Source organism: Pristis pectinata, chromosome 8 (genome assembly GCF_009764475.1).
Source record: "Pristis pectinata isolate sPriPec2 chromosome 8, sPriPec2.1.pri, whole genome shotgun sequence".
Classification (NCBI taxonomy): domain Eukaryota; kingdom Metazoa; phylum Chordata; class Chondrichthyes; order Rhinopristiformes; family Pristidae; genus Pristis; species Pristis pectinata.
Window position 1 is genome coordinate 44,108,368 of NC_067412.1, and position 13,750 is coordinate 44,122,117.

Here is a 13,750-nt window from a genome sequence, read left to right on the forward strand (position 1 = left end):
AGACAGTAAGGTGCAAGGTACGAGGTAGATTATGAAGTCCATTTTGGTAGATCAAGAGTCCATTTTGTCATACTAGGGAACCGTTCAATAGTCATAATACGGGGACCAAAGCTGTCCTTGAGCCTTGTGGTATATGCTTTCAGGCTTTTGTATCTTCTGCCTGATGGGAGAGGGGAGAAGAGAGAATGTCCTGGGTGGGACCTTTGATTATGCTGGCTATTTTACCAAGGCAGTGAGAAGTGATATGCTGAGCTGTGTCCACAACTCTGCATTTTCTTGTGGTCACGGGCAAAGCAGTTACCATACCAAGCCGTGATGAATCCAAATAGGATGCTTTCTCTGGTGCATCGATTAAAAATTGGTGAGTGTCAAAGGGGACATGCCAAATTTCTTCAGCCTCCTGAGAAGTAGAGGCACTGGTGAGCTTTTTTGGCCATGGAGTCTACGTGGTTGGACCAGGACAAGCTTTTGGTGATGTTCACTCCTAGGAACTTGAAGCTCTCAACCCCCTTAACCTCAGCGCCATTGATGTAGACAAGAGCATGTACACTGCCCCCCCCTTCCTGAAGTCAATGACCAGCTGTTTTGTTTAGTTGACATTGAGGGAAAGGTTGTTGTCATGACACCATGTTACTTTGCTCTCTATCCCCTTCCTGTACTCTGACTCATCGTTATTTGAGATATGGCCTACAACAGTGGTATCATCTGCAAACTTGTAGATGGAGTTAGAGCAGAATCTGGCCACACAGTCATAATTGTATAGGAGTAGAGTAGGGGGATAAGGATGCAGCTTTGTGGGGCATGAGTGTTGAGAATAATCATGGCAGAGGTGTTGCTGCCTGTCCTCACTGATTGTGGTCTGTGGGTCAGGAAGTCAAGGATCCAGTTGCAAAGGGAGGTGTTGAGTCCCAGGTCTCGGAGTTTGGTGATGAGTTTGCTTGGAATTATAGTATTGAAAGTGGAGCTGTAGTTAATAAACAATAGTCTAATGTAGGTATCTTTTCTGTCCTGATGCTCCAGAGATGAGTGTAGGGCCAGGGAGATGGTGTTTGCCTGTTTTGGTGGTAGGCGAATTGCAGTAGGTAAAGGTTTTCTGGGAGGCTCGAGTTAATGTGTACCATGATAGTGGTCTTCTTAAAGCAGGTTGAAACCTCAGATTGAAGCAGGGAGAGATTAAAAATGTCTGCAAATACCACTGCCGGTTGATCTGCGCAGGATCCAAGGACACGGCCAGGGACACAATCCCGGGCCAGATGCTTTCTGCAAGTTCGCTCTCCTTAATTTGTTGGAAGCAGTTCAAATAAGATTTACTGGATTAATATCTGGAATGGGCAGGTTTCCTTTGGGAGGACAGGTTGGACAGGCTAGGATTGTATTTGCTGGAGTTAAGGAGAGTGAGTAGGGACCTGACTGAAACATATAATGTCCTGAGGATCTTGACAGGGTGGGTGTGGAGAGGATATTTCCTCTTTAGAGAGAATCTAGAACTAGGGCTGCAGTTGGGGGTGGGCGGGCGAACTTTAAAAATGTGGTGAAATTTGTTCTTTCAGAGGGTGGTAAGTATTTGGAACTGCCTGAAAGAAAGATGATCACAGGATTACTGAATCTTTGAATATTTCTTAAGACAGAAATACAGAGACATTTGATAAGGTTGCAGTGGGGGGGGAGAGAGGGGTATGTGAAGGGCAGATTTAACATTACAATCAGATCAGCTGCTGATGCAGGATTTCGACCTGAAATGTTGCCCATCCCTTTGCCTCCATAGATGCTGCTTGACCCATTGAGTTCCTCCAGCAGTTTGTTATTTTGCTCTAGATTCCAGCATCTGCAGCTTCATGTGCCTCTGTTGGAGGCAGTCCAAAGTGATTCACTAGGCTTATTCCCTGGATGAGAGGGCTGTCCTAGCATGAACAGCTAAAGAAGTTGGATCTGTATTCTTTGGTGTTTAGAATCAGAATCAGGCCCATTATCACTGACATATGTCATGAAATTTGTTGTACGGTGCATAACAATTAGTACAGGTTACAAAAATAAATAGTGCAAAAGAGGAATAACAAGGTGGTGTTCATGGACTGTTCAGAAATCTGATGGTGAAGGGGTATTGAGATGTTTCCACTGTGGGAGGGTCTTGATAATTGCAGTCATTTAAACAGGTGTGTCGGGACTTCTCACAGAGTGTGGTGAACCTCTGGAAGTCTCTACCCGTGATAGTTGTGGATGCTATATCGTCAGAGCTATTTGAAGAGGTAGATACATTTTTGAAAGATTGGGGAATTGAGGGATATGGGGAACAGGCACAGAAGAGGAGTTGAGGCCTGGAGCATATCAGCTATGATCATATTGAATGGTGGAGCAGGTTTGAGGTGCCAGGTGACATACTCGTACTGTATTCTTGTGTTGAGGGGACAAAATTTGCACTTACACAGAACCATTGACTCTGTTGCCTTCTAAAATGGTGTGGCAAATCATTAATTGGTATCAATCTACCACTTAGGACAAGGTCAGGCAGGCCACCTCTCTAACCTCTGGGCCTTCCTCAACAACAGATGGGCATTGCTGTCTCACAGAATGGTCAAGCAACATCCTGATATAGGCATACTCACAGAATTGTACCTCATCCTCCATCGCAATCCATGGAAGGACAGGCCCACAGAGATGGTGAAATACAGATAGAAGATAGAGAGAGGATCTTCAAAATTAATTCCATGAAGTTTCATTAGCAGCAGGCCAAACATGGGCAAGGAACTTTGCCTGATCACCAACTCCTTTAGATGGGCCATTAGTCAGCGACTGGAGAAGAATGCTCTAAAAGCATGTCCATTCTTGACAGTGATTGTGCTTGGCATGCAAATGCTGAAGGGAAGACTGAAGCATTCACAGTATGTTTATTCAACTAGGAATATTTTTTTTATTTCAAAAATGAACTTTATTCATAATAAAAAGAATACAAAGAAAACAGTGCAAAATACAAAAACTTAACTGTTAGATTCAGTGGTGTAAAACTTCAAGAGGAAAAAAAACAAACATAGCACCATTGCCACTAATGTGGCTCCCTGAGGTGATAACCCTTTCACTGTTCGAGGGGCTTCTTCACCCAACTCAGCCCCTTCATGTGCAGTAGCAGAAGGACCCTAGAATGTGGTCCTTCCCCACAGAGCCTTAGCATTGGCTGCACTGAGCTTCAAAGCATCCCTCAGTATGTACTGCAGCCTGGACTGTGCCAGTCTGCAGCATTCCCTTATGGATACCTCGCTGTGCTGGAAGACTAACAAGTTTCAGGCAGACCAAAGGGCATCTTTCACCAAGTTGATGACTTTCCAGCAGCACTTGATGTCTGTCTCAGTGTGTGTCCCTGGGAACAGCCCGCAGATCAGAGTCCTCTGTTATGCAGCTGCTGGGGATGAACTGGGACACGGACCCTTGCTTCTGTCTCCACACCCTCTTTGCAAATCCACAGTCTTCAAAGAGGTGAGTGACCATTTCCACACCCACCACGGCGCCCCCCCCCCCCCCCCCGCCCCACAGCCTTCCTGAAGGCAGTGTGCATTGGGGGTGATGCCTTGTTTGTAGATGAAGGCTCTGACTGTGAGGGCACCTCTCGCCACCAGCCAAGCGAGGTCTTGGTACTTGTTGGATAGACCTGACAATGAGGCATTCTGCCAAATGGTTTGGACCATTTGCTCAGAGCAAACCCACAGATTCCATAGTATCCCTATCCCACAGTGTCTGCAGTAGATTACGCACTGACCACTGTTTGATGGACTTGTGGTCAAAGGTTTTTGCTTGGAAGAACTCTTCCTCAAAGGACAGGTAGTATGGCAATGTCCAGCTGACTGGGACATTGCGCAGTAGAGGGGCCAGGCCTATATTCTGCAACACCGAGGACAGGTAGAACCTCAGCACTTGGTGCGCACGTACTTTGGGTCCACACACTGGCTGATACAGCCACACATGAAGGTGGTCACAGATAATCCATCTTTGTTTCCTCCTGAGTTCCCCACTATCACAGAAACTAGTCAGCTGATCCAATTCAGTCCACATGAAACATGAAGCAGCTGAGAGCAAAGTCAATGTGCCAGTTGTGGTACTGAAGACCTGTGCTTTAGAACGAGCTGCACCTCAGCTGAAGCTGCAGTTATAACACTGGCATCTACCTAACAATGTGGAAGATTGCTGAATTACATCAGCTCAATCAGTCTACTGTCAATCAGTGATGGAAGGTGTCATTGACAGTGCTACCAAGTTATGCTTTCTACTAACCCATTGAGTTTCACCAGAATTGCTCATCTCCACACCTATTCGCAGTCTTGATTCAAACGAGGGCGACTAAGTTGCATTCTAGAGGTGAGGTAAGAGCAACTGCCCTGGACATCATTTGACCAAGTGTGGTATCAAGGAGCCTTGTAAAACTGAAGTCAGTGGCCATTGGAGAAAATACTTCAGTGTTTGGAGTCATAAGTAGCACAAAGGAGGTTAATCATCCATTCCCAAAACATCACTGTGGGAGTTCCAGGCCCAACTTCTCAGCTGCTTTTATAATGTCAGAAGTGGGAATATTTGCTAATGCTTGCATAATGTTTGATTCCATTCCCAACTCAGTAAACAAAACAGTCCATACTCCCTGAGCAAATATGTGGCAAATAAAATGTGTCTCAAAACTATCAAGAGATGACCACCTCTATCAAGATAGTCCAACCATCCACCCTTAATGTTCAACGGTATTACCATCATTGAGTTCCTCTAAATCAACATCAAAAACTCAACTGGACCAGCGACACTGTAATGTGGTTACAAAAGCAGTTCACGAGGTGGCTATCTCCCAGCAAGTGGCTTGACTCCTGATACCCTATTGCCTTTCCATCATCTATAAGGAACAAATCAGGAGTGATGGAAAGCACTCCTTGATGCCACACACAAATGCTTGCTTCATGTCAAAGGGAATCGATTTTGCCTTGCCTCTGGAATTCAGCTCCATGTTTGGACAAAGAAACTCAGCACTATTCCAGGACAAAGCATCCTGGTTGATCAGTATCATATCTGCCATCCTGAACGCTCTCACTCCCTCCCATTACTGGCATACTGCCACTGTAATGTGCCATCTACAAAATGCTCTGCAAGTTATTCATGTAAGCTGTAAGGCAGCACCTCCCAAAACTGAACACTTCCACCAAAAAAGCCAAGGATAGCAGGCATAGTAGAACTTGACCACTTGCAGGTTCCCTTCCAAGTAACTCACCTCCCTGACTTGGAAATATGTCACTGTTCCTTCATTAAATCCTGGAACATCCCATCCTGGGAGTACCTCCAGCAGACAGATTGCATTGTCGCAAGAGGTGGCTTACCAACACCTTCTCAAGCACAACTGAGGTTGGGCAAGAAATAGTCTCCTTGTGAGTGATGTCACATCCCAAGAAATAAGTAGAAATAATTCTAGAGGCAGAACGGATCATCTGACAACACTGGATTATGCCAGAGCTGAGTATTACCTGGCCATAATAGGAACATATTTTCACTATCGCATGAAATAAAATAATGCAGATTTAAAAATCAGGAAGACAAAAGTACATATATTTTGGGCCGTTCACAGCTGTTGGTCAACTCAGTATTTTGCAGTGCCAGTGCAGTACTTTAGAAGAAGTGTGGTGACAGCTACAATAGAGGCATTATGATACCTAAATTGCACATCTCGAGCTTCTATATAACAGCAATGTTGTAATGACCTAACAGACTATTTCTTGGTATGGTTTTAAGATTCTTCATTCAATTCATATTTAAACATGAGATTTTAAATAAATAGAACTACTTATGTAAAAGCAACAAAGCTATGGAAATCTGAAATAAAAGCAAAATACTGGAAATACTATGGAGTTAAAAAAAAATGTTTCAGGTCAGTGACCTTTCATCAGATGAAGTGTTGGGAGAAAGCCTATATGATAAGTGTTTTTAACTTGATTCCATCAACTCCTTGACAAATATTTCCTGTGTTAAAATTGTATTAATCTGTTTTTTCAACCTCAGGATCAAAATATGCTTCCAAAAAAATACTTTGAAGTTGACTTTCCAATGATTGTCATGAGAAAAATACACTTAATTAAGTAAGTTCATTTGATTGTTAAATGACCAACTTAATTTACAATTTCATATCCCTTCAGGAGCAGGTCATACAGTATTTGCACAGTATAACAATATAATGAGTCATAGATTCATTTAATGGTTTGTTTATTCTCAAGTTAGAGAATGAGAAATTGTAGTACTGTTTCCATAAACTTGATTTGCTGTAATTACACACTTCCCCCAGAAGAGGTACTGCAGTCCTGCTGATTGAGTGAGACACCAACTGCAGATGACAAAGGCAATGTTCCTTTTATATTGAACAAGGGAATATATTCCAGATGTTGGGAATACACACAGAAATATTTTTTAAAATGCAAGTGCATTGGTACCAATTCTGCCTGGAAGACAAAACTATTTACATTCTCCAGTGTAAGAATAATTTGAGAATCTTTACTTTGTTTCCTGCATTAATTCATTACTGCTTAATTTTATCAATAGACTCTGTGGCATCTTGTAAGATAAATGCTTTCCAACTTCCCCAAATTTGCCAAGATGTTGATGTGCCTTTTGCACATCTATTATAGCTGCTCATAATTACCCCATATACTTAGAAGTAAGAAATAACCTTATTCCATACTGTGTTGTCTCAGAACTTAATATTAATGTAAGCTTACAAATTACTTAGAACATACAACAGTACTGCACAAGAATGGGCCCTTCAGCCCACGATGTTGTGCTGAACTAATTAAATACTTGGTTAAATCCCTTTGTTTTTGAACAGACATATCACATTGACAACCCCTGTACAACTTCCATTGTGTAAGGAGGGATGGTGGTCAGAATTGCTGTGTTACGTTATTTTCTTTGTTTACAGAAAGCATTTTAAGCATGTTGCGTGTTAGGTTTTAAAACAGTAAATTTTTATGTTTGTTTAAAAAGACTGCAGATGTGGTAAACCGATATTAAAGTCAAATCTATAGAAGATCATTAATGTGCTTCAAATGATACAAATGTCAGTTATATAATCATCAGGTAAACTGAAATACCTATCAGTGAGAAACAACTTCCACTGATGAGCTAGACTTGGAGCGAGCTACTATATTTTTACCATGATCAGTTAACATTAAAGCAACAACAGTAGATTTTAATTTTTTTTAATTTAAGTTTTATTTACAGCGTGGTAACAGGCCCTTTCAGCCCAACGAGTCCGCACCACCCATTTTTTTTTAAACCCCCAAATTAACCTACCCGTACGTCTTTCGAATGTGGGAGGAAACCGGAGCACCCGGAGGAAACCCACGCAGACACGGGAGAATGTACAAACTCCTTACAGACAGCGACGGGAATCGAACCCTGATCGCTGGCGCTGTAGTAGCATCGCGCTAACCGCCTCGCTATCGTGCCGCCCAGGTACGCTACTGTGCATTCTAGGTGAGGTTGTATAACTCAGCTGGCTAAAATCTACTGATGCAATTAAGAAAAATTATGCACACTACAAATTCTGTTTATAGGTAATATTCTTTTGTTTAAGAATATTGTCTAAACAAGGGTTATAAAAGACAGTGGAGTGGACAAATGCAACTATTGTAAGGATTTATATTTTGTAAATTAATGATACTTTGGACAATCAAAAATTTCTGTTATTGAGGAATAGTATTTATTTACAAACATAATTTTCCAGTGATTGTTAGTCTATGGTCAGGATTTTTGTTTATATTGATTTGATTTAATTTTGCATAGGTGGTTTAAAGTTGTATGAATAAGTATTAATAATATGCAATGGGAGATTAACGGGGTTTCTCAGTTTGCAGTATGTAGATTTGGGCACGTTACTTGAATTTTGAATAGCTACAAAGATTGTTGCTAACCAACTAGAGATGTTGCTTTGACATTTTAATTGTGAACCTGTTGTTATTCAAGCACATTTGTGTGAATGATGCTGTTGATGTTATTAAATTGGTATTTTGATGTTGAGGTGAGTCATTTCCCATTGTTGAATCCTTTTCTTCTGTAAACCAATTAGAGTGTCATCTCATTACCAATAAACCACATTTAACTGTTTACTCTTTCCTCTAGAACAAAGCCTCCATTGTCAAAGCCAATTATAGAAACACATTCAAGTAGTAGCCTGCTGATAGGTGAGAAAGAAAAAAGTTTTATACCTTATCTCCTTCAAATATTAATGGCACTTAAATGGCGAACATGGACTGTTCTTTGCTCCAAAGATATAATTTCTTCCCGAACTAGCTGTACAAATGAATCATGAATCTCAGTTGAACCAATCCTATTGAGAGCCACATCTCACACCATAAAACATCATGAGTTACATTTTTTCAATTCTGGGCCTGAATTGATGAGTTATGCAACTTTAGCATGCTTCATTGATAAATGGTATTGCATGACCATATTATGCTTGTTGGTTATTATCTTATCAGCATGCCTAGCTTGGTCTGGTAGTAAGACACGCGGACTCTCCAAGGCCTTGCACTGTTTCAGTGCAGCAAACTGCTTAACGTCAGATCCCTGTCAAGAATGTTGTGTAGTTCAAATAAATTTTTAACTTTGTTTTAAAACTGTATTTGTTTGTAGTAATGAAGAATGTTCACTTAAAAAGATTATTTCGTCCATTTGCCAGATGGTTCCAGCATGAACTCTGATCGCTATGCCATTATTGGGCAAGACCTCCGTGACCTTCCCATGCTGTTGGAAAGGTTGAAGAGATTTGGTCTGGATACAAAGTGAGTACCTCTGATTGTCATTGTCGTGCCACAACACTAACTCCAACAAAAGTCATGCATTATGATCTCACCTCTCTGTGGGTATTTCCAGATAGGTTCACATCATGAAAGGATATCAGACTGCTTTTAAAAAAAGGGTAGGCCATTTGGCCCCTCAAGTCTTGTGTGTCATTCAATAACATCATGGCTGGTTCAACTTTCCTCCCCTCTTCCCATGATTCCCAATTAAAAATTTACCTCAGCTTTTGAATATTCAGTCTCCATGGATTTCTGGGGAAAGGAATTCTAAAGGCTCAGCCCTTTAAGAATTTTTTTTCTTTTCATACCAGGAGAGAACCTGTTTGTTAGAGAAGCAGTTCACTACAGCACGGAAAACAGGCCATTCGGCCCTTCTAGTCTGTGCCGAAACGTTATTCCACTAGTCCCATTTACCTGCACCCAGTCCATAGCCCTCCAGACCTCTCCTGTCCATGTATCTATCCAATTTATTCTTGAAACTTAAGAGTGAGCCCGCATTTACTACATCAGCTGGCAGCTCATTCCACACTCCCACCACTCTGAGTGAAGAAGTTTCCCCCTAATGTTCTCCCTAAACCTTTCCCCTTTCACCCTAAAGCCATGTCCTCTCGTACTTATCTCTCCTAATCTAGGTGGAAAGAGCCTACTCGCATTTACTCTGTCTATACCCCTCAATTTTATAAACCTCTATCAAATCTCCCCTCATTCTTCTGCACTCTAAGGAATAAAGTCCTAACCTGTTCAATCTTTCCCTGTAAAGATTGGGGGATGGGAACTGGAGGAGTAGGTCAGAGGAAGGGGATGGGGAAAATGTCAGATCTAATAGGTAGAGAGGCTTTGAGGAAGGAGAAGCAGAGCCCAGGCTATAAAAGTAGTAAGGTGGATGGGCTAAAGTGCATTTGTAGCGGTTGCTACCGCGATGTGAAAGCAAGACACTAGTTGGTGGGCTGCAGAACAAAAACTGATTTATTTTCCTGCCTTGCGTGGGCCTTTTAAGAGGAACGGTTCCCGCAAACCGAAAACGGAAATGACGTATGCGCTATGTCAAACTTTTCCTGCATGCGGGTTCTCCCCGTCGCTCGGGGAAGATGAAGGCCCAACACCATCTTGGGCCTCGCCACTCCGACGCACAACCCGGTTCACTTGCTCAGACGGTGAGTCGCTACACAACCCCCCCACCCCCCAGAACCAGCAATACGGTCCCCAAGGTTCGCGGGCTGTGCTAGCCGTTGCTTAGAAGGTCGGCCTCTGCGTCGCAGTGTTGGGACCTCGACCGGTTGTTGTAGATCTAAATGGGCCAGTTTGAGGCGGTCTGTCGTGAAGACCTCTTCCTTGCCCCCAGTGTCGGAAATAAAGGTGGACCCATTATTCCTGATGACCCGGAACGGCCCCTCATATGGTCGTTGCAATGGTGCCCGGGGTGTGCCCCATGAACGAAAATGAACTTAGTCTTGTAGTTCCTTGGGCTCACAGGACGGGGCTTGACCATGCTGCGAAGTGGGAATTAGTGCCAAGCCTCTTGCGCAGTCTTCCCAGGACTGCCGTGGGTTGTTCCTCTTGGTCCTGAAGGGCGGGTATGAAATCCCCTGGGACAACCAGGGGCGCACCGTACACGAGTTCAGCTGACGAAGCGTGGAGATCTTCCTTGGGGGCAGTGCTTATGCCGAGCAGGACCCAAGGTAGTTTGTCGACCCAGTTAGGACCTTTCAGGCAGGCTGATTTCAGATGGCAGTGGAAACGTTCCACCAATCTGTTTGATTGAGGGTGGTAGTCCATGGTGGTGTGCACCTGTGTCCCTAGCATGTTCGCTAATGTAGACCAGAGGCTGGAGGTAAATTGGGTGCTCCTGTCTGAATTGATGTTGGCTGGAACACCAAAACGTGAGATCCAAGTTGTGAGCAGCGCCTGGGCGCAGCAATTAGTCGCGATGACGGATAGAGGGGTTGCCTGTGGCCACCTTGTGAACTAGTCCACGATGGTAAGGAGGTACCGCGCTCCTCTTGAAACAGGCAGAGGACCAACGAGGTCAACGTGAATGTGGTCGAACCTTCTATGGGTCGGCTCGAACTGCTGTGGTGGGACCTTGGTGTGTCATTGGATTTTTGATGTCTGGCAGTGCGGACAGGTCCTGGCCCACTCACTGACCTGCTTGCACAGGCCATGCCAGAAGAACTTGCTGGCAGCCAGTCGAACAGTTGATCTGGTGGACGGGTGCACCAACCCGTGTACAGAGTCAAAAACATGTTTCTGCCAGGCTGCAGGAACTATAGGGCGGGGTTGACCTGTTGCGATGTCACAAAGGAGGGTCTGCTGACCTGGACCGACTAAGAAATCTTGGAGCTGCAGGCCCGAGACTGCGGTTCTGTAGCTGGGCAGCTCATCGTCGGCTTGCTGTGCGTCAGCCAGGGCCGTGTTGTCAACACCGAGGGACAAGCTGTGGATGGTTGATCTGGAAAGTGCGTCAGCAACGACATTGTCCTTTCCAGAGACATTTTGGGTATCCATTGTGAATTCGGAAATGTAGGACAAATGTTGCTGCTGATGAGCTGACCAGGGATTGGAGATCTTGGAGAAGGCGAAGGACTTCTAAAAAGTACTGGAAATGCCAGACCGCCAGGTACAGCGCTAGAAGTTCCCGATCAGAAGCACTGTATTTTAGTTCGGGTGGTCTAAGGTGCCTGCTGAAAAATGCCAAGGGTTGTCAACAGCCTTCAATTAGTTGTTCCAGTACTCCTCCAACCGCACTGTTGGATGTGTCCACTGTGAGGGCGGTTGGGATGTCTGTCCAGCATCACGGCATCTGCCAGGGCGTCCTTGGCCTTAAAGGCAGCCGCAGCCTCGTTGTTCCAGGTGATGTCCTTGTCCTTGCCTTTGCCAGACATCAGCGAAAACAAAGGGGCATGATACGGGCTGCTGCAGGGATGAACCGATGATAAAAGTTGACCATCCCCAGGAATTCCTGCAGGCCTTTGACCGTGTTGGGACAGGCAAAATGGCGGGTAGGGGTGTTGCTTCTTCGCTGGCGATTCTGTGGCTGAGGAAATCGATAGAGTCAAGTCTGAATTGACACTTGGCTGGATTGATAGTGAGGTCGAAATCACGGAGACAGGAGTACAGTTGGCGGAGGTGGGAAAGGTGTTCTTGTTGGTCACAGTTGGCGATTAGTATGTCATATAAGTAAATGAACACGAAGTCCAGGTCTCGGCCTACCGCACCCATCAGCTGCTGGAAAGTCTGCACGGCATTCTTAAGGCCGAACTGCATTCGAAGGAATTCAGAGAAGCCGAATGGAGTGATAAGCACAGTTTTGGGGATGTTGTCAGGGTAGACCAGGATTTGGTGGTATCCCCAGACGTGGTCCACCTTGGAGAAGATGTGGGCCCTGTGTAGGTTTGCTGCGAAGTCCTGGATGTGAGGGATGGGGTAGCGGTCTGGAGTGGTGGCGTCATTCAGCCTGCGGTAGTTGCCGCAGGGCCTCCACCTGCCGGTGGCTTTGGTGACCGTGTGTGGACGGGGGGGGGGGGTGGGGGGAAGGCCCAGGGGCTGTCTGACCTGCAAATAATCCCCAGCTCCTCCATGCAGCAGAACTCTTCCTTTGCCAGGCAGAGCTTGTCTGGAGGTAGTCGTCATGCTTGGGCATGAAGGGGTGGCCCTGTGGTAATGATGTGGTGCTGCACCCCATGTTTGGGCATCGAATTTGTAAACTGAGGTGCCAAAACTGATGGGAACTCAGCTAGGAGCTTGGTGAACTCGTTTCCAGACAGGGAATTGGAGTCCAGGCATGGGGCTGGTAGGCTGGCTTCTCCCCAGGGGTAGGTTTGGAAAGTTCTGGAGTGCACTAGCAGCTTCCCTCGCAGGTCGACTAACAGGCTGTGGGCCCGAAGGAAGTCGGCTCCCAGGAGTGGCTGGGCGATGGCAGCAAGGGTAAAGTCCCAGCTAAAATGGTTGTTGCTGAATTGTAATTGATCTGTATGGGTGCCAAAAGTCTGTATCGTTGTGCTGTTTGCAACGTTGAGTACAGGACCTTGTTGCCTGTTACGAGCGTCGCAGCTGGTCAGGGGCAAAATACTGACCTCTGCTCCAGTATCGATGAGGAAACAACGCCTGGACTGCTTGTCCCGAATGAATAGGAGGCTGTGTTGGTGGCCAGCCATCGTAACCATCAGTGGCGGCTGGCCCTGGCATTTCCCTGAAACTTGCAGGGTGGGCAGCATCAATGGGCCTCTATGCCCCACCTCTGATGGTAGAAACACAGCTGGTCGCCAGTGTCATTGTCTGTGTTTCTGGGGTGTGGTCACTCAGTTGCTGGGACTGGTTAACGTAGGTGTTGGGCTCGCAGCCTGGCGATTTGGCCGACAGACGACCTGCTCTCACGTTTGGCCCTCCACAGGACATCTGCCTGGGCAGCTACTTCACGTGGGTTGCTGAAATCGGTGTCAGCCAACAGCAGGTGAATGTCATCGGGTAGTTGTTTGAGGAAGGCCTGTTCGAACATTAGGCAAGGCTTGTGTCCCTCAGCCAAGGCCAGCATCTTGTTCATTAGGGCCGATGGGGATCTGTCTCCCAGGCCATTGAGATGAAGCAGGCGGGCGGTGCACTTGCGACGGGAGAGGCCGAAGGTCCAAATAAGAAGGTTTTTGAAAGTCAGGTACTTATTCTCCTCCAGAGGAGACTGGATGAAGTCTCTGACCTGGGCGGCTGTCTCCTGGTCCAGAGAGCTGACCACGTGGTAGTACTTTGTGGAGTCGGAGGTGATCTGCCGAAGTTGGAATTGTGCTTCAGCCTGGTCGAACCAGATACTGAGCCAAAGCGTCCAAAAGGTGGGCAGCTTGAGTGCCACTGCATTGGCTGCTGCATTGTCATCCATTGTGCGGGTCCAAAATCCGTTTGGACCGTCAGGGTCACCAATGTAGTGGCTGCTACCACGATGTGAAAGCAAG

General features: G+C 45.5%; 1 protein-coding gene across 5 annotated transcripts in view; it reads left to right on the forward strand.

Annotated features, from left to right (window-relative positions):
* The window catches only part of lcmt1 (leucine carboxyl methyltransferase 1), a 65,189-nt gene that overhangs the window by 20,568 nt on the left and 30,871 nt on the right, over positions 1 to 13,750 (forward strand). For all 5 annotated transcript variants that reach the window (XM_052022176.1, XM_052022177.1, XM_052022178.1 and 2 more), the window contains exons 5-7: positions 6,019 to 6,095; positions 8,131 to 8,192; positions 8,690 to 8,792. In XM_052022176.1, coding sequence (XP_051878136.1) covers positions 6,019 to 6,095; positions 8,131 to 8,192; positions 8,690 to 8,792 — 242 coding nt within the window. The remainder of the gene's footprint in view (positions 1 to 6,018; positions 6,096 to 8,130; positions 8,193 to 8,689; positions 8,793 to 13,750) is intronic.